This window comes from Bidens hawaiensis, unplaced genomic scaffold (assembly GCF_021521415.1).
Source record: "Bidens hawaiensis isolate Kalapana, Puna unplaced genomic scaffold, B.hawaiensis_p1.1 tig00002236_1, whole genome shotgun sequence".
In the NCBI taxonomy this organism is placed as follows: domain Eukaryota; kingdom Viridiplantae; phylum Streptophyta; class Magnoliopsida; order Asterales; family Asteraceae; genus Bidens; species Bidens hawaiensis.
The window spans coordinates 2,405,362-2,426,075 of record NW_027491119.1 but is presented as its reverse complement, the minus strand read 5'-3'; the positions used below and the strand labels follow the sequence as shown (position 1 = coordinate 2,426,075).

The following is a 20,714-nucleotide window of genomic DNA, read 5'->3' as shown; positions in this document are numbered from 1 at the left end:
CCACGACAGTTGATTTTAATAATATAAAGTCATATACATTATATTTAAGAGAGGGGTGTAGCTAATAAAATTCAAATACTAATCTAAATGCACAGACAAATCAACTTCTTAGATCAAATATGTTTTTAAGGCTAGTATGTTTCTAAGGCAGTGAAGTAGTTTAAAATTTTTTGCACAAAATAATGTAGGATTAGTATTTGTCGTTCAGAAAAATAAATGTCTTTCAAGGTTTTTCTAAATACATGCTGCTATTATCTTCAAATACACCTTAATATATACTATCAATTAATCATACTTGTATATACTTTGTTATTATAATCAGTCATAAATGTAATTAATAATAAATCCTAGACGTTCAAAAAAAATAAATAAAATTTATTAACAACACAATTCAATAAAAAAGTTGTATTATAGCAAATATGTAATACATTATTAGTTATTTAAAATGGGAGGATTAATAAAAGTGTCTTTTTATAACTCTTTTGTCTTTATACCTTTAATTTGAGTAGTTTTTAATTTTTTTAATTAAATGCTAATATATTTTTTTTCCATAACAACTTGATAGTGGATTTCTGGATCTGAAGAAACATTAAGTGAACCCTGGACAGATTATAGATAATCTGGGGGTTAAGTAATGTTTCCCACGGGAATGAGGTCCAGCAGAGAGTTGTTCTTCAGGGGACCTGCAAAACAGACACCGTAAGCTCGTCACTGAGAAAGGGGGGGGGGGGGTTCCTCCTTGTGACCACCCTCCGGCGTGAGAATCAGACTAGATTGCTCTGAATATAAGTGTATATTAAGAGATTGCTAGATAAGATGGAGATATCAGATGATGTCCTTACCATTCCAAGGTGTTGGAGTATTTATAGCCGAAGGTAGGTTTCCAAGCAGGTACAGCCGGCTGAATAGTATTCCTGTTCTACCAACAGTGGACTACGCACAGGCCATGCTGGTTGGTGGATAGGTTACGGCCAACAGTAATAAGGTCGGCTGTATACTGTTCCTTTACCGCCGGCTACGCACTGTTCCACCAACTGTAGGCTGCGCACGTCCCATTGTAAGGGTTGGTGAGTAGGCAGCGGCTAATAGTGACAAACAGTACTAGAGGGTGCTCCTCCTCGTATTGTTGTCGGTGAGCTGTCACCCTGTGATTAGTTCATGGGCTGCTCTGGTCAAACTGTCTGTTCCGCCCATACCTTATTAGGTATAGTACGAAAGACCTTCCAGAAGCATACGGACTGGCTCATTTAGGTGAGAGTATTCCCGCCTTGCTCATTCCTTCATGTGACAACTGAAGTAACGAATGCCTTGTGCGTGTAGCCTTGCTGTTAGTGCGGGTAGCCTTCCCTGATGGCTTGTATCCGCAGCTGCGGGAACAGGCGGGGTACTTCACCATTGGGAGGCTTTCCCTGCGGGTATAGCTGGCGTACTGCGCGTAAGGTTCTTTGAGCATGGTGGGTCCTGCTGGAGCAGTTGGTCATTGCGCAGACGTCCCTGTTTAAGGTGAGTCTTGCGGGTCCAACTGGGCTCTGCTGGGACCTACCTCTTCAGGATCAATTACTTTTTAATTTCTTAAAAAGTAGCCCATCCTATGTATTTTGTTTCCGGTAAAAAAAGAAGTATGTGTTTTACTTAATGTTGTATCTTTAATTTAATATTGTATTTTAATCTAATGTTGTACGTTTTAGTTTAATGCTATACGTCAATACAAAATTTGTAAAAACATAAAACTTAACATGATTCAAATTGGTCGCATCGTTAATAAAACCCCACCAACTTAAAAAAGGAAAAAAAAGCATATAATAAAATACGAGCTAATTGTTATATCAAGCAACAAATGTTTTCATAATCGGACCGGACAGCCAAGCGGTCGAACCGTCGGACCGGCCGGGTCAAAAAAGACGGGTCATGCTTGAAATATGATTTTTCAAAAAAAAAAAGTTTTTCATTGAAAACCGGATCAACAGGTTCGATTTTCCGGTCCGACCGATCAAACCGATTCGGACCAGCCGGTTCCCTTGCAGCCGAGCGAATATATAGAACCGGACCGGTCGGTAGACCGAATCCTGGTCGGACCAATTCGACCAGCCGGTCCGGTTCGGTCTCAACAACAATGGAAGCAACTAAAAGAATATACAATTTAAAAAGTGTCATTCCGTATATGATTAGAGTCAAATCTTATGTTGGACAAAATATGTAGGTTTAGGAGTAAAGTTAGATGGCGTGTGAGTTAGCTGCTATATAAAAAAAAGGTAAAATAACTGTATAGAGAAATAAAAATATCGGTACAAATTATATAGTTTAAATGTTATTAGAAAAATATATTATATACATTTGTTATTCTACTCAATACCGCATCTAACATTTTTAAGACAACTCACATAGCCTCTAAATCAACTTTCAAACCATAAAAAAGTGAGTAAAAATAAAAAGATGTCATGTAACAAAAAAGAAAAAATGTAACCATTAAACAATTACTACAACTCCATGTCTTGTAGTACAATATAAAAGCTACATGTAATAAAAATTACAAACTTAAAAACATGATGTATCACATTAACCGTTTTAGATCGAGATACAAGCTTCCATAATCTATAATATGTTATTTCGTTTACAGCAATCAATCGCATCATGATACATTTCTTCAATCCCATACTTGAAATGGAATCCAGTGCCTAAGAGTTTTTGTGACGACACTCTAGGGAAGATCATTTTCTCAATATCCTCCGACTTCAAAAACCTATCAAAAAAACTTGATTATCGGAGTTTGTATTTGTTTAAGGACACTTTTTAAGAAACCACGGTATTCAAACTTACTCAATATTTGGTATTTCATATTCCGGATATTTGGTTGATAATAGTTTTTATAATTCCTCGATTGGTACTTCAGTTTTCGAACAAATGTATCTCCCTTTTGCATCTAAATCCTCGAAAAGATGAATGTGTGCGCTAGCAACGTCATCGACATGCACAAAAGGCGCTCTCGCTAGCATCGCATACAAGTTTGTATCACCTGTAATTTTTTTTAAAACTTGTTACATCGTAAAAGACCATATAGTAACTTTAGAATTGTTACCAATATATGTAAGCATCAATGCTAGAATCCGAATAATCATATAAGTTCAATATGCTAAGTTTATATGGTTGTTTAGCTTTGCAAATATAGTCAAGATTAATATGTTAACTTCGAGCTCGGGCTTGTTTACTAAACAAGTACAGCTTAATGCTCGAGTTCAGCCAAAGCACGTTTAAGTAAACCTCAATTTATGCTTTTAACAAATCGATATTAAATAACTCTCGAGCAACTTAGGTTGATACCAGGAACACCCTCAAGGAGAGCAGAGTGGTTGACAGATCATGGTCCGACAACCCGCTAGGCCCGAATTATTTTTTTAAAATAATTTATATATTTTTATTAAAAAAATATGTATTTTTGATTTTTAAACTCAATTACTTGACTCATTTAAGCCTATTTTATACAAAATTATTTTTACACAACCCAAATCATAACCAAATAAACCCATTTAAAAATTTAATTGTTTAAGCCCAACCAAAAACCTTTTCACTTAAGGCCCAGAAAACTTTTTTTGCCTTCGGCTCAATTTTTTTTTTTTTACAATTCTCGGAGATGGCTCTGCTTGATAGCAGTAAATCCCAAAGAAGTTTAATTATATGCAATTTTTTTCAAAAACTTTTAGAAATGATGTAACAACAATACCAATAACTCACCAAAGAGCATAGCCATTACGTTGCGTACAGATTTTGGGCATTGAGGGCCAAGAAACGGACCATGAACAAACGTTGGATTGATCGTCACGACATCCAATCCTTCTTTCTCACCAAACTCAAGGACCGCTTTCTCAGTCAATGTCTTTGAAATATGATACCAAGGTCCAAGATCCATACGAGAGTTGATATAATCAATGTCGCTCCAAGATTCCTCACCTATGACTTTGGTGTGTTTTTTCCCGTTAAACATAACTGCATATATACTAGACGTGTACACAACTTTCTTCACTGTCTTTGAATCAACACATGCTTGTAAAATACCCAAAGCTCCCTTTACCGATTTTTCAGTGAACATTTCCACAGTTTCCTTGCTCCCTATTGTAGGATGGGCAACATGAAAGCACCGATGCAACCTTTGATTGATGCCTCAAAGGATTCCGGTTTGTCCATGTTGGCATCAAAAAAATTTAAGATTCTCCGTTACCCGTGGTAGGTTTGTGAGATAGCTTACATCTTTCTTTGAGCCTAACAATCATAAGGTTCACATTTTCCATTGTACTTATTAGAATATAAAAAAGAATAAACTCGTGTTACAAAGTTAAGGTTATGACTATGAGACAAACTCATCTTTAAAAAAAACTCGAATTTTATATATAAAAATCCAACAAATTCTGGTGTCTGAGAGGTCAACAAATCGTATTAACCAACAATTTATCGAGGGATCACCGACATATTACATTATTGTTGTTCATCATCAATTGACTCAAATAAGTTAATTTGTAAATCAACACCTCACCCTAGATTGGGTTTTCTTTCTTTTAATACCAACTAGCTATCATAAGTCCTAAGTCATAAGTACCATTCTTTGTATAAAGAAGAATATATATCCATAATCCATATAACCAAATAGATAACTTTGCTAACCAGATAAACTCATAAACACATGTACCTGGATGAGATCTAACAGTAGTATTCACATAATATCCATCTTCAAGTAACCTTTTGATCAACCATGATGCTACAAACCCGGTGCCTCCGGTTACACAAACAGTTCCTTTCTCCATCTCTTCTCGGTTATTTCGATTTTGTGTTTAAAGATGAAGGATATATCTTTTGAAATGATGAGTTCGTTAGGACTATGTGTGTAGCTAGTGATTTAAGATTTTATTACATAACACAAGTTTGACAAGTTATTCAAAGTAGTTTGAAGGAAGACAAGTCAACTTTTAATTTTTGTATTCAATAATGGCAGGTACGTAATAGATAATAGAGTAAATTGTGGTTCTCGTCTATTTGGTTTGGCCCAATCTGCGGTTTTAGTCCATTAGTATCAAATTTGTGATTTCCGTCCCTGTGGTTTCATTTCACTTGCAGTTAAACCCGAATTCACTAATCTCGTTAAGTCTGGTCGTTAAAACCATCAACGTGTCCTTCACGATCTTTTGTAACCGATTTGATGTTTTTCTTTAAATAATCCATATGTTACAAAATATGCATGGATATGCCTTGATCTAATTCAAATATTTTAAGTTCTACTCAATAACTATGAATCTTATAAAACTAATGTTAAGCATATCTAAGTTCAACACGTATAATCGAAATGCTTTGATTTAGTTGCATGGTTTTGTTCTAATTCTTTACTCTTGTGTCGTTAAAGAAGGTCGGTTATGGGCTTAGAGTTCGTGGGCTTGGACAACGACACCATTTGATAAATGATTAAATGACCTTTACAATTACACCTATTGGACTAAAAAATGTAAGAACATTTATTAAAAAAATATATAATTTTCTTATTTAGTACATGTATCATACAATCTTTACTCTTCTACAATATATTGTTACGTTTACAACAATGAATCGCACCATCGAACATTTCTTCAAGCCCGTAGTTAAATTGGAATCCAGTGTTCAACAGTTTTCTCGAAGAAACTCCAGGAAACTTCATTTTCTCAACATCTTCAAACGAGCTTTAAAAACAACACACCCGATATATGTTGTCAACAAATATGAACTAAGCACGATTAGCATAAACGACAATATTAAAGCTTACTCGATATTTGGCACTTTATACTCCGGATATCTTGATGATAACAATTTGTATAATTCAGCTAGCGTGACTCCGACTTTTGAACATATATACCTTCCTTTCGCATTCGGGTACTCAAAAAGATGAATGTGTGCCCTCACCACATCATCAACATGCACAAAATCTGTCTTCATAAGCATATCATACTTGGTAGTGTCACCTACATATTAAAAAACAGAATCAGTATATAGAAAATGACCAAAATGTCAATTTGACATTTTTACTCATCAAAATAAGCATTTTGTCCGTTTGAATGGGGTTTTCCCAAAATGTCCACCCCAAATCCAGTCAACCCGTGTACTTAATAATCATCACCTGACGAGATTTTCAACCAACAAGATTCTACCACGCGCCAAAAAATCTCGACGAAAGCTCAAAAAATCTTGGTGGAAGTCAAAAGGATGTCGGTGAAAACATAAAAAAATCTCGTTGTAAGATAAAGAGAATCTCGCCAGGACGCCTAAAAATCCCGCTGGTTCGACGGGTTTGTTTTCAAAAAAAACGGGCATCACGACAGGATATTGATATGTAGCGTGACCGGGTTGGTTGAAGAATCTAATTGGGTGATGATTATTAAGTAGGTGCGTCGACTTGAAATGGGTGGGTATATTTGAAAAAAAAACGTTCAAATAGACAAAATGTTTATTTTGACCAGTCAAATGGATATTTTAGTGGTTTTCCCATCAAAATATTATATAAACCCTTATGTAAAACTTTTAAGCGTAAAGATATACTAGGAACTCACCAAAGATCATAGCCATTGAAACATAAACAGAACTTGGGCAATGTGGTCTGAGAAATGGACCATGGATATAGGTTGGAAGGACCGTCACAACATCCAATCCATTTTTCTCACCAAAATTTAGAACCGCTTTCTCAGTCAGTGTTTTCGAAACAAAATACGGGGCCCCAAGTTCCTTAAAATGGGTATGGATAAAACCAATGTTGCTCCAAGACTCTTCATCCAAAACCTCGGTGTGTTTTTTCCCGTTAAATATAACAGTTGATCCACTAGACGTGTACACAACTTTCTTTACCGTCTTTGAATCAACACATGCTTGTAAAATACCCAAACTACCCTTTACCGCCCTTTCAGTTTGCACTTCTTCCGGCTCTTTGCCCTCAAAATCAATCGGATGTGCAACATGAAAGACACCAATGCATCCTTTGATTGGTGCATCAAAGGATTCGGGTTTGCTTAAATCCGCTTCGAAAATTTTAAGCCTCTCGTGTGCTCCCGGTAGGTTGGTGAGATAGCTTACATCTTTCTTTAAGCCTACCAATAATATTTTTTAAAAAATATAGTCAAATTATACTTTTGATTTGCACCCATATGCTTCAAATAAAACTAACAAGTTGTAATGGAAAGTAAATCATTACAAAATCCTTTTTTACGGTTAATTCGGCAATAATAAATTATAATAAAATATAATGTTTATATCAAAACAGAAGGCAAATGGGCAACAGGTTGCACCGTAAGCCCCTTTTAAATTGCAAAACTCAATCTTTTGAAGACTACATTAATACATTAAAACCTGAATTAGATCGGATAGCAGTATTAACATAATATCCTTCTTCAAGCAACCTCTTAATCATCCATGAGGCTAAAAACCCCGTTCCTCCGGTTACACAAACACTTCCTTTCTCCATATCCAAGTGCTACGCTCGGCTCAGTTTGGTTTGGTTTGATTCCTATTATTGTCATAAAACAACTTTATAGGAATGATGAGATAATGATGTTGCAAAAAGAATGTAACATACACTTCACTAACTTTTTTCATGTGATCACAAGCTGTACACGAAGTGGCTTGTAGTGATGTTGTTTTCAGTTTTTGGTTGTATGTATATTGTCACTTAATACTAGGGGATCAAAAAGAAGTAATTGATAGCCACAGCCCACAAGCCCACAAGAATGAAGAAACTAAGAAAAAGTTATTTAAAAGTTCATTGTTTACTAGGTGTGCAAACGAGTCAAGCCAAACCTGAGCTCGACTAGGCTCGACCTTGGCTCATTTAACTTATACAAAGATCGAGCTCGAGCTTGGCTCGTTTTGAGCTCTATTTTCAAAGCTTAAGTACGGCTCATGAGTAGATTTTGAAGCTCGAACTCGGCTCGGGCTTGGCTCGTTTACTATTTATTAATTATTTTTTATATAATTATAAGTATTTTTATATATTTTTTTCTATTATAATTTTATGTATAAAATAATTTATATTATTTAGGTATTTTTATTTATTTTTTCATAACATTATATATATAAATTAACAATTATTAAATATATATTTTAAATAATTATATAAATGACATGCTAGTTTAGGCTCGCGAGCCGGCTCGAGCTCGACAAGTGAAGTCCGGGCTTGTTTATTAAACGATCTTACTTTTAGGCTCGAGCTCTGGATCAAGCTCGACTCGATCGAGCTTTTTAACGAGCCGATCTCGAATAGCTCGCAAACAGCTCGGCTCGTTTGCACCATATTGTTTACTTATGTAACACGTTTGAACACTTAACATTTTTGGATAATCTAGTTGTTTAATTAATGCATTTTAAAGGTTTTCATGCCACTTGAAATGTGTTCGATTTTTTACTTTTTTTATGACTTAACTGGCTATCGAAATTAAATTACTCATTTTCGTCACGTCTAATCTTGTTAAACATTTGTAACAAACGTATTCCTTCGTATCAAAAAATTTGACTTGATACATTGCAACACGAGACTCGATAGAACAATGCTGCTTATTATTATTCGTATTGAAAAATTGTTGCAACAAAAATAATTTTTCGACTTAGTAGCATTAACATTGATATATTGCGAGATGTAAATAAGGGTAACATTAAAAAAATTGTCTGTCGGTATTAATTTCGTGAAGATTTCAACAACCTGATCATGAGTCGAAATAAACTACACGCACAATTTCTCTTAGTAACTCTCTCTCTCTCTCCCTCTCTCTCTCTCTCTCTTCAACAAAATCAAACTTTTTGTCCGCACATTAAAAATAGCATTGGCAGAACCCGAGTTATCACACCATAATGTAGGATCAATTTGTAGAGGAGACCTAGACGCCGAGCTCACACAAAAAGGTATCAAAGCCAAATGAGTTCACCCACGGCGTTAGCAAGAGCATTGTGTTCATACTCAGTTGAGGACCGTGAGGCAATACAGTTTGCGTTGTTCGTTAGGATGCGTTTTAACTATAGACCAATTATTTTATGTGGAGCATGCATAAATTGACAGACTTTATCGACCGCAAAAGTGATATCGAGCGAGACAAAGTAACGCTTTTCAATGTTTTGTATTTTAGTACTTCTTCTACATTGATTTTTATGCCACGTCCATCTCTTCTCAGTTTACTATTGATTTCCTGATGTTTATTATTTCACATATGTTCTCCATCCTCAACTTATTATCATCAAAAATGTTCGTTTTGAAATTAGTTCGAAATTACCAATTATCAACTTATAAACATAAGGAACCGTGACCCATGAGAAACCCATAATCGAACCAATATCTCTCGGTCCAACTCTCAGTTCTCCCATTCTCTCTTCACGGTCCCAAAACAATTCTAAACCGATAGTCACACTCACACCTAAACCTCAGCGATCAACATTATTACGATTTACGTTCGTCCAAACTGTTTATCTAAAGTTGTAATTTTTTAAACTTAGAAACCCGCAAACCATAAAACCACCTGTGTAGTGAATTATTATTTTATATTAAATTTATATTTAAAATAAAAATAAAAAAAACCCACGTCACAAGATTCACATATTATCAACACCCAGCACCCAAAATAGTTCACATATCTCTCGGTCCAACTCTCAGTTCTTCCATTATCTCTTTACGGTTCCAAAACAGTTCTAAACCGATATTTACACTCACACCTAAACCTCATTGACCAACGTTATTACGATTTACGTCCATCCAAACTGTTATATAATTTTTCAAACTTAAAGACCCGCAAACCACAAAACCACCCGTGTAGTGAATTATTATTTAATATTCAATTAAAAAAAGAAAAAAAAAAAACCACTTCACAAGATTCACATATTATCAAGACCCAGAACCCAAAACCTTAAACTCATCAAAAACCTTAGATTGCGGGTTTGATTTCTTGACTAAATTAATAAACTTTTGTGTATAGATCTTGTGATGGCATGGAATGTGTTCAAATTATGTACGGCTTTGAAAGGCCTAGGCTTGATCATCATCTTCTTGGTTCTTGGTGTTGTCGGTGTCACTTACTACGCCGTCGTGTACTGCAATTACGGCCCTGATTTGGCCGCCGGCGGGTTTAATTCACTCCTCGGACTTATTGTTATGATCGTATTTCATGCCCTGGTAAAAATTTATTAATTTGTATAATTTCACTGTTTATATTAGTATCTGTTTTCTTAACTATTGTTACACAAGCTTCGGGTTGTACTTTCGGGTTTCAGGTTTCTTGAGTTGGGTTGAGAATTTTAATATCTCCAGGGTTTTGGTTTTATCGGGTTGGGTTTCGAGTATTTGGGCTTGGGTTTTACCAAAATTTGCTCTATAGCTAGTTAAAGTTAAAATTTTAGCTACTTATAGAGCAAGTTTGGGTAATTTAAGGAAAGTTTCAGCTCCCGGGTTTTCGGGTTCGGGTTTTATCGGGTTGTGGTAATCGGGTTAAACTTTCCTGGGTTTTTTGAGTTCGGGTTTGATCGGGTTTCGAGTATTTGGACTCGGGTTGTGTCAAAATTTGCTCTATAGCCGGCTAAAGTTAGAACTTTTACTTGGTCATTGAGCAAGTTTTGGTAATTTAAGGAAAGTTTCAGCTCCCAGGTGTTTTGGGTTCGGATTAATGAGGTTTCGAGTATTTGGGCTCAGGTTTTACCATAGTTTGCTCTATAGCTGGTTAAAGTTAAAATTTTTAGCTGGTTACAGAGCAAGTATTGGTAATTTAAGGAAAGTTTCAGCTCCCGGGCTTTTTTGGGTTCGGGTTTTATTGGGTTGGGTTAAGGGGGTTTCGAGTATTCGGGCTCGGGTTTTACCATAATTTGCTCAATAGCCGGTTAGCTAGTTAGAGAGCAAGTTTTGGTAATTTAAGGAAAGTTTCAGCTCACAGGTTTTTTGGGTTCGGGTTTTATCGGGTTGGAATAATCGGGCTTTGAGTATTCGGACTCGGATTTTACCAAAATTTGCTCTATAGCTGGTTAAAGTTAAAATTTTTAACCAGAGCAAGTATTGGTAATTTAAGGAAAGTTTCAGCTCCAGGGTTTTTTGGGTTCGGGTTTTATCGGGTTGGGTTAATCGAGTTTCGAGTATACAGGCTCGAGTTTTACCAAAATTTGCTGTATAGCCGGTTAAAGTTTTTAGTTGGTTATCGAGAAAATTTTGGAGATATAAAGAAAATTTCAGCTGGCTGATAATAAATCCTGTTTTCTGTCTTAGCTCATATTTGCTTTGAGTTAATTAGCTTTAAAGTTCTTTAATTTATCGAGTTCCAGCCTAAGCTTGTGTATAAAGTCGTTCTGGATATGATTAACTGAACATTCGGTTATGATTATGGTAAATACGATTAATGATCTTTGTTAACCGCCTGTGAATGAAACCGAACTGAACATTGCATGTTAGTGTTTTTCCAAATTTTAACTGGAACACCATAACCGAACCATTTTCAACTGGAACAAAGAAAAAATAAAAATAAAAATAAAGAATGGCTTGGACAAATAACCGAACTTAACCCAAACCGACCCATAACCGACGGTTAACTGACGATTCGGTTATGGTTATGTTCATGCAAATATGCAATATTCGGTTATGGTTAAGTTCCCATAACCAAACCTAACCGACTTTTCACACCCCTAGTTTACAACCGTAAGTAGTTATAAAATAACTGTAATTAGTTTAAACCATAAGTAGGTAATAATCACTATGCGTGCTTATTGATTCTAAACAACATTTTTTGTTGATCCAGCTGGTGATGCTATTATGGAGTTATTATGTTGTTGTGCTCACGGACCCGGGTGCGGTGCCACCTAATTATAGACCACTAGTGGACCAAGAAAGAGGAGAAACCGAACCAGTTGAAGCACCTGAGTTCGGCCTATTGTCTACACCCGATCCAACCAATACAAGAGTCCGTTATTGTCGCAAGTGTAACAATTATAAACCGCCTCGGTGCCACCATTGTTCTGTTTGTGAGTTCGGTCTCTTACTTTAATTAATAAATTATGCAATATAAAGAATGTATGGTTTGTTGCATATTATAGGCGGGAGGTGCGTGTTAAAAATGGATCACCATTGCGTGTGGGTTGTTAATTGTGTCGGGGCGCAAAACTATAAGTACTTTCTTCTCTTCTTGGTACGTTTATAGATTTCGGTTCTTGCTGGTGAAATGCCTAAAATACCCTTCAATGTAAATCTTTTTGTGATGTTTTTTTTTGGTTAAAACTAATGCAGTTCTACACATTTCTCATGACAAGTTTTGTAACCGTAGCCTTGTTTCCCCGTCTCGTGGTATTCCTTGATGACGGAAAGATTCCCGGGTCAACTAGCAGTCTAGCAACAACCTTTTTTGCTTTCGGTAATATTTATTTAACAAACACATCTTTTTTTGCCTTTACTTTCATTTAACCTTTTCGTTTTTGTTACCGTTAAGCAAGCTTTCTTTATTTTTACAGTCTTGAATTTGGCTTTTGCGTTAAGTGTTTTCGGGTTTCTAATTATGCACGTATCGTTGGTGGCTGAAAATATCACAACAATCGAGGTACTGCTTTCGTGTTTATTTAAGTTTAAGCGTTTCAGTTTGTTGATTAATAGTCAAACTTTTCGTTAAGTCAAACGTGACATATTAATATATGTGGTTTTCATCAGGCATATGAGAAGACTACCGCAATATGGCATTACGATCTTGGTCGAAAGCGGAACTTTGAACAGGTTAATTTGACACTATTGTACCTTTATTAAAACTATTTATCAAAGGTTTAATATATTATTAAGGTTTTAATTTCAGGTGTTTGGGACAGTACCAAAGTATTGGTTTCTTCCCGCTTATAGCGATGAAGATCTGCAAAAAACGCCCGCACTTCATGGCCTGGAGTATCCATCGCAAACGGATTTCAACACCCAAGAGTTCTAAACCGAGCACAACGCGAAAAAAAAAAAAAAAAAAGGAAACATATAGGTTTTTTAGCTATGGTAGAAGTAGTAGTGTAACCGTAACAGGCATAGTTTTTTTTCGGTTGGGGTTAATGAAGTTATATGTAGTAATGTTTTGAAGAATCGCCCACCTGTTAATCGGTTATGCATTTGCGGCTTTGTTTTGTTTTTGCTTGCGGTTGTGGTTGTGGTTTTGTCTGTCTATACATGAAGTTATTTCAGGGGCGTCTCGGTCTAATTCGGAACCTAAAATGAAATTTAAACTCTTCTATAAAAGAAATTTAACCAACATCTCGGGTTCTTTATTTGGGTCGGACTAGAGGTGCAAAAAAAAACAGGGTCCGGACCTGACCCTTCCTGACCCGCGGGTACAAACTAGGTTTTGGGTTTCTCCCTGGAACCGAAACCAACCCGACCCGTGGAAACAGATTCCACCAATACCCGGTCAAAACCCGACCCGAAACCCGATAAAACCCGGCAAACCCGGTTAAATACCCGACTATACCCGAAACCGGTTCCTACCTAATCCAATTCTTGACTTTGATTGACCATATCCCGGACCGGTTCCTACCTGGTTTCGGTTTCTGAAAATAGCCGATTTGTGCACCTCTAGAGGTCGGGCCGACAATGATGAAAGGTTATAAAGGCTATACATCATAATTTAGTTTCTACATATGTTAAGAGAAATGCTACATTTAAAAATGTTACAAAGTTTTATTTGTTAGTGTTAATATTATGTCTAAATGGTAGATAAACTTCCCTTTGTTGATGATGGAGAAGTGAACTTGTAACAAAGAAGCCTTTTTCTTTCATACCAAAACTTAAATATAATAATTTAAGAGAGACAAATTGAACAATTAATAATCATTAACTGAAATTAAACTGTTTATATAACAAGTCATATGAGTGAATATAACTAGGATAATGTTAATTCGTGTATATATAGCTGTTTGGCGTTTGCGAAAGAATATGAGCTAACTAACAAAGTGAAGCAAGCAAGTGTGTGTGAAGAAGAAGAAGAAGAACCTAGGATCGGGAGTGTCTTCATTAATATCCATTACGATTTTGCTGAGGGCTTTTAGATTTGAATCTGCCTTAAATAGGCATGCTCACTACATGCGGGGTGGTAGCAGTGGCGGATCTAAAACATAATTTCAGTGGTAGCATAATTTTTTTAACGTACGTTAAGAAAAACATGATAATAAATAAAGTTATACATGTTTAAAAGCTTGAAATCAAGTCATTACAATGTCTTCTATTACTTAATCAAATGTTTTCATTCGACCGCACAAACTAGAGTATTGTTCAAATATTTTTTCACCAATTCGTCTTGATAAGTTTCAATTTAGAAAAACATTTTTCAACGGTTGTGGTTACAACCGGTAAAACCAATGCTAACTTCAATATCTGATAAACCAAAGGAAAATACTGATCTTTTATGGTTTCCCCCATCAGACGAGCAAGGTCATGTTTGGACCAATATAATATTTTATTGCATAGCATTTAGCAATATTTGGACTTGGGACCAATATTATCATTTTTTTTTGGAATTTTCTTTTAAATAGTTGCTAATAAGAACTTGTTTACAATGTGGTTCATCTTTCGAGTTTCAATTTCCCTAATTTTAAAAGAAACAAAATGTAAACCATAATCAAATACACAATAACTAAAATTATAATATAATATACTCCAACTAAAATTGTAAACAATTAAGAGAAAGAACAATACATCTCTCTATATATACAAAATTTTTATATATACACAATGCTTATAATCTGTTGTAGACTTGTAGAAATTTAAAATATGATTGACTAAAACAATCTTTGAATTCATATCAAATTGATCATTTGAACAATTAATTATGATTAATCTTTGAATTCATAGACTTGTAGAAATTTAAAATATAATTGGCTACCCCTCCTTGTACATTTGCCCCCGATTATAATACCCACCAACTTATACCCTTCAAATAAAAATAATATTATTCGAAGGGCCGGCTCCCTTTTCCCCCCTCTCTCTTTATATATATTATATTAGGGTTCTTTTAATTTTCTCCTGTTGCTTTCTTTTATTACTTTACTAGGCTATATGCCCATGTGATACACGGGGGTTGAGAAAACTATTTTTGAATATTAAAAATTTGGGTTATGTATACCTAAATGATTTTAAATTCAAATAAATTCTTGAATTGTGTAATGCAAAAAATGGATTAAAATTTTAGAATGCGATTGAAAAGGGGGGTAGCAATACACCTGATTTGAGTGTAAATACTATTTACACTGGTTTATTACCGATGGTCAAGTTATTCTACAAATTGAGATAAAAATGAAAAGGATGAGAAGGATTTATAGTCACACAAAAAAAACTCTTCAAAAAATAAAACTCGAAATTTAATAATAAAACAAAAGAAGTAAAAACACAAAAATGTTTTCACCGTCTTCCCCGTTCTTAAAAAAAACAAACAAACTTGAAAAAGACACAACGTTGAGTGAAAAAGATCATTGTGTCTTTTTGTTTTTCATTGTGTTTTGTGTTTATTTTCGTCATTGATTACGTCTTTTTTCCTTAACATTGTGTTTTTTTTTTTTGATATTGTGTTTTTATTTTTTTTATTTTTTATTTATATTTTGAGTTATGATTTTTTTATTAATTTTTTAGAATTATTTTTGAGGGGTTTTTGTGTGGCCACAAATCCTTCTTACCATTCTCATTTTTGTTTCCCTTTGTATTTTAACTTTTCCCTATTACCCAAAATGTCCTCTTACCAACAAGAAAAAAAGACACAATGCCCTCTTACAACTAAAATCATCTGCGTCATAACCTAATTTTGTAATTCAAGCCATAATATTTAATATTATATTAGTGTCATATCTCAACTTTGGCGTACATGTTTATCAAGGTTGAATACTAAGTCATGCCCATTTGCATATTCAATAACATTAGACTAAAGAAATAGATGTCAAGATTCTTGTTCATTAGGTGTCACTTTTCTTGATTTTGTTAGGTGTCAGTTTTCTTGATTTTGAAAATTTACCAGACGTTTATGTTGTCAAAATGAATGTTTGATGTCTACTTCAATATGAAATGAAAGCAAGTCATCTAAGATTCACAAAGGGATAATCACCTCCTTCTCTTAGGAAATACCCGGAGTAGAAAATGAATTTCATTAACAAAAAATAACAATAGATAATTACTTACAAATTGCTACAAAATAGCAAAGCATTCACCCTTCCCTAGCCATTACATTAAAAATTACAAAAATTTGTTTATAGAATTTAAAGGATTCAAAATACATACTCTCAAAAGTAAGCATGTCTCCCAAGTAAACAACTTATCCATGTATTAACAGCCGTGCAAACATAGTATTTTATAAGCCTAAAGGGACATTTAAAGTTATGCTTGGTGTGAGGTTTTGCTTTATCTCAAACGGGCCCTTTGCAACCTTAAAGTAGAATTATTATCACCCGTCTTTCTTGGTGTTTGACCTCCCTTATATCGGCATCTTTGCTTGCATTTATCTATACACCTTTACGGCTTTACGATGCAATAGTTCAATAATTGTTCTGAAAAATGAATAGAACAATGAACACTTATATGATATTATATTACGGCTAAAAAAATTACTTGCAGCCAAAGCAGTTTATCTCCTAACCGAGGGAAGTCCATCTATGTTCGTTTATCTAATAAACAAACAAATATGAACAAATTTTTTTGTTGGTTTGACTAAAACAGCGAGCATGAGCTCGTGCTTCGTTCATTCATTTATGTCCATGAACCTTCGCTTATGTTCGTTTATGCTCATTCGTTTCTAATATTAATAGTAAGTAGCTGGTAGAATCATGTGCTTTTGTAAAGTTTCATATTTCTTTGTTTGTTTGTTTGTGTTCACTTAAGTGAGATAATTTATGTTTGTTGGTGTTCGCTTACACTGTTCATATATGAACGTTTATGTTAATTTTCCTGTTATGAACATGTTATAACTGCTCGTTTAGATTTCAAACAAATGAACATGAAGACAAATATTTGTTCGATTCCCTGTTCGTGTCTATGTTCATGTTTGTTTTAACACGAACATGCCCTTGTTTGTGTCTGTTCGGTTCGTTTACAGGCCTATAATGAGGCTATGAGGGAGCGTTAATATCCTAATAGAGGGAGCACTTGCAACAGATGAAGCAGCTGCAGCTGGTGCTACACGTATTATGTGGAAACCAAACATCGGTTGGGTTTATATATATATATTTTTAAATATGCAACCGTATTTTATAAGGTTTGATCTTTGAAGTACCTTATATATGCAGATCAGCAAACTCATCTCGTCTACAATCAACTCTTCCATTGATCTACAAAGTTACACATACAACATAAATCATTGATCCTTTTTAAATAATGACAAGAATAATAATAATAGTAACTATTATTACCTTTCTACTTTTTGCAAAAGCTCCATTCTTGAATTGGGTTTGGCATGTTGCAACTTTCGGGCTAAAACCAACTAAACTTTATTAATGGCAGGTAATAGTTATATTTAACAATCTTCATAGCGTGACATAAACCTAGTGTTGGAAGGTATTAATATAATTGAATAAAACTTTATATCCTGCACCTAAAGAACTTGAAAAAAGATATATAGTGGATATCTTGATACTTCAAACTTGACCTTTAACGAAAAATAAAATCGTGAGTCTTGATGGATTTAGATTAAAGAATTGAATGTTTGACCCTAAAAGTCAAAATGTTTTACCTTGAAGACATGGACATTCCAAAGAAGACCACTTTAACAGCTTGTTTTTGTCCAACATAATCAAATGCTAATGGTAGCATTTCATGTAGTGTTAAAAAGGCTATATCTCCACCAACTGTTGTAACATAGATAACTACAAGTTAAAAAAACCATTAAATATAATTGGTTTTTTAAACAATTAATGATATCAAAAAAATGGAAAGTTTACAACCTGGTCGTAGGCAACTGCAAGTGAGGTAATTGACTTTTGAAGTTAAACTGATTCGTTACAAAGATCAAAATTGAGGTTGATTACGTAGTTCTCAATAAAGTTTTGATGCACGATTCATTAGAGTGAGGTAAGTGATTAAAAAACACAAAATTAAATTGATGTTGGCATCCAAAAATTAATTAATTAAAATTTGAAAAAAATAAATTCCAAAATTTGTGTCAGAATTTAATGGATAAATAAATAAATAAATAAAGTTTATGATGTACACATGCTTTTACTTCAATGTAGCCTACAATCATCAATATATATATCATATGAAATATCACATTTAATTATTATTATTATCTTTTTTTATATGATAAAAGAACCATAGTAAAATTATAATTCATTGGGTAACATTAACGGTTCAGAAAAGAAACATATAAAAGTTGTTTTAATGTGTTTCTTGTTGTTTCTTTCAACCTAATCCAAATATGAACCGATTAAGTTAATTGTTTAATAAAAACAACCCTAAAGCCACTCAAAATTTTAGGAAATATTAATAGAAAAAGATATATAATTGAGAACACATCAACTCCTATCACTACTAAAAAACATGGGCTTTAAGCTAAGGGGCTGTTTGGCAATTACTAAATCATTAAATGCTGAACCATAAAGAGGTCTGAATGGTTAAGAGTGTCTGAGCCAATAAGATCTGAATAAGATAAAGTCTGTGTGGTTGAAATCTGAATAACTGTACAAAATGACTATCTTACCCTCTGAACTATTTTATGCCGAATGAAATGTATCTGTTTATTAGAACTCAGAATGATTAATAAGTATAAAGAAAACACAAAACATCATAGAAAATCCAAATTACACTATTACTTCAAAATCCATGGAAACATATTAAAATCCAAATAGAAGTTAATACTTCGCACAAAATTAATTTTATTAATTTGAAATTAGTTGAATAGGTGTCTCGTTACGCAAAGTAGTCATATACTCAATGGCTTGTGAACCCCATTCTATACATAAAAGTAAAGAGAATGAGCTTTTGAAACAATCATGATAAACACTCTGTTCGGACAGCAAACTACTTAACTACAACAGTAAAATTAGCTTAATAAATAAACATTCACGGCTTAAAATTAACGTACTACACTTTCCATTTGGACAGCAAACTACAACAACAACATAACACATTAAATTGATATATTTAGCAGCAAAACAGCCTAATAAACATGTAGTTTCGACAGTAAAGCACTGCAGCAAAATAGCGTATTAAACGAACATTTATAGCTTCAAATGAACACATTAAACATGCCATTTGGACAGCAAACTACAGCATACATTCAGTGGTCATGCACTCATGCCACTACTATCAATGTTCATGCATAGTTACAAGTACTAATGGATAAATAAATAAATTCCAAAATTTGTGTCTGAATTTAAAAGTTCAGATCTAATTGGTTACATCATAAATCTAAACCAATATTCACATTTACTAGGTGTTTAGACCTATGTTTGTCAAAAGCCCTTGAGCGTGCGCCTAGACCCTCACGCGAAGGCGCAGGATAAACACCTTGCTGCCATCCAGACCCTCTGGCGAGATTCTGTTCAATGAGAAAGACGTTTACCTGAATGTGAAAATATTATGTTCAATGAGAATTCAAACAACCTGCCTAAAAAGAAAAAATGTTTAATATTATGAGACGACAGAGGTTGCAATGGTCAAAGTAAAGCAACTAAACAAAATATAAAAAAGAAACTTGAAGTTGTCGACCAAAGTAATTACCTTACACTAAGCAATGTTTATCACAATCCCTTTAGTCAGCCATTATGCACTCCATAAGAGAATATACACTTTCAAACAAAGAAAGCTAATCAATATGACACATAATATACAAAACAAATTCGCTTTGATTGCCATCATCAAGTGTTGTTTAGTTTCCAAAGTTTCTCTTATTTAACGTTAGTGTTCATACCAACCCACTGCAATCTCTCTAAAAACCTAAAATCATGTTAAAGAGAAATTCATTACAGCTTGATCAACTTGATAATAAACAAACAAATCAAGATTTTGGCAAGTGCAAAGTTTTTGCATTTCTCATGGAGTAACATACTAAAATAATCTCCTATTTCTTATGTCAAAATAAGCTATAAGCTTTTCATTGAACACCTTATGAGCACACCTAAAATGCTAAAAATACATGCATTATAGTTTAAAAATACTTTTTCAACATAATACGAAATAATATAAAAATAAATTGAATTCATGAGTACTTTTATAGTTTAAAAATACTTTTTCAATTCGCCCAAGCTTCCTGCAACAAAGTCAACACCCCTTTAACTGAACAAAAAGAAATATATATAATCAAATTTGTAAGTTCAAAACATAAACTGCAGCAATGGTGAAATCCGAAAGCCGATGCAGTTAAACCGACCTGGTCTAAATTCATACCCAGATTTCAAGAACAAAACTCAATCGTGAAACATGCACAAACCCAAAAACCCATGCTGTTGATTAAAACACATATACAAATGGAAGCCTGATTCAAGTAGAGCAATTAAAAAAAAACCAACCTAGATTCATATACAAACACCACTTAACATGTATCGATAACAAAAGTCTGGTTTTGTGTCTTAAAAATCTAATTTACACTTTAATATTATAAAGTAATTGTCACACCCCGCCTTCGGGCCTAGACGTGTGACTCACAGTTGGTACCGCTTTTGTCAATTTATCAAAGTTTGCAGCGGAAAATGTTAATTTAAAATATTTACTTTCATAGCTTAGGGAATTAAATACCCTTATTGTTTTACAAAATTACTAGTTTAAA

The 20,714-nt window shown here is 34.0% G+C and overlaps 2 protein-coding genes and 1 pseudogene across 3 annotated transcripts; 1 reads left to right on the top strand and 2 right to left on the bottom strand.

Moving 5' to 3' along the window:
* Positions 1-2,581: 2,581 nt before the first annotated feature.
* On the bottom strand, positions 2,582-4,801 carry LOC143612313 (vestitone reductase-like; annotated as a pseudogene). Its single transcript, XR_013149923.1, has 4 exons — positions 4,679-4,801; positions 3,730-4,254; positions 2,818-3,013; positions 2,582-2,740 (listed from the first exon to the last, which is right to left on the bottom strand). The product of XR_013149923.1 is annotated as a vestitone reductase-like (transcript).
* Positions 4,802-5,527: 726 nt separating this feature from the next.
* Positions 5,528-7,482, bottom strand: LOC143612306 (vestitone reductase-like). Its single transcript, XM_077086329.1, has 4 exons — positions 7,351-7,482; positions 6,561-7,091; positions 5,780-5,975; positions 5,528-5,696 (listed from the first exon to the last, which is right to left on the bottom strand). Exons 1-4 carry the CDS (start codon positions 7,463-7,465, stop codon positions 5,555-5,557), a joined length of 984 nt encoding a protein of 327 aa, XP_076942444.1. The 5' UTR covers positions 7,466-7,482; the 3' UTR covers positions 5,528-5,554.
* A 2,482-nt stretch (positions 7,483-9,964) lies between these two features.
* LOC143612295 (putative protein S-acyltransferase 14) lies at positions 9,965-13,077 on the top strand. The gene is made up of 7 exons (XM_077086322.1): positions 9,965-10,153; positions 11,757-11,979; positions 12,052-12,143; positions 12,242-12,365; positions 12,463-12,548; positions 12,656-12,718; positions 12,795-13,077. Exons 1-7 carry the CDS (start codon positions 9,965-9,967, stop codon positions 12,918-12,920), a joined length of 903 nt encoding a protein of 300 aa, XP_076942437.1. The 3' UTR covers positions 12,921-13,077.
* Positions 13,078-20,714: the final 7,637 nt, after the last annotated feature.

What these genes read in the sequence shown, in the direction of transcription:
- LOC143612295 (XM_077086322.1), top strand. Translation starts at nt 9,965, where the DNA reads ATGGCATGGAATGTGTTCAAATTATGTACGGCTTTGAAAGGCCTAGGC. An exon ending in GTGCCACCATTGTTCTGTTT is followed by an intron (nt 11,980 to 12,051) that starts GTGAGTTCGGTC and finishes TGCATATTATAG; the next exon opens with GCGGGAGGTGCGTGTTAAAA. An exon ending in AGTACTTTCTTCTCTTCTTG is followed by an intron (nt 12,144 to 12,241) that starts GTACGTTTATAG and finishes AAACTAATGCAG; the next exon opens with TTCTACACATTTCTCATGAC.
- LOC143612306 (XM_077086329.1), bottom strand. Translation starts at nt 7,465, where the DNA reads ATGGAGAAAGGAAGTGTTTGTGTAACCGGAGGAACGGGGTTTTTAGCC. An exon ending in TGCTATCCGATCTAATTCAG is followed by an intron (nt 7,092 to 7,350) that starts GTTTTAATGTAT and finishes TATTATTGGTAG; the next exon opens with GCTTAAAGAAAGATGTAAGC. An exon ending in TATAAAGTGCCAAATATCGA is followed by an intron (nt 5,697 to 5,779) that starts GTAAGCTTTAAT and finishes TTGTTTTTAAAG; the next exon opens with CTCGTTTGAAGATGTTGAGA.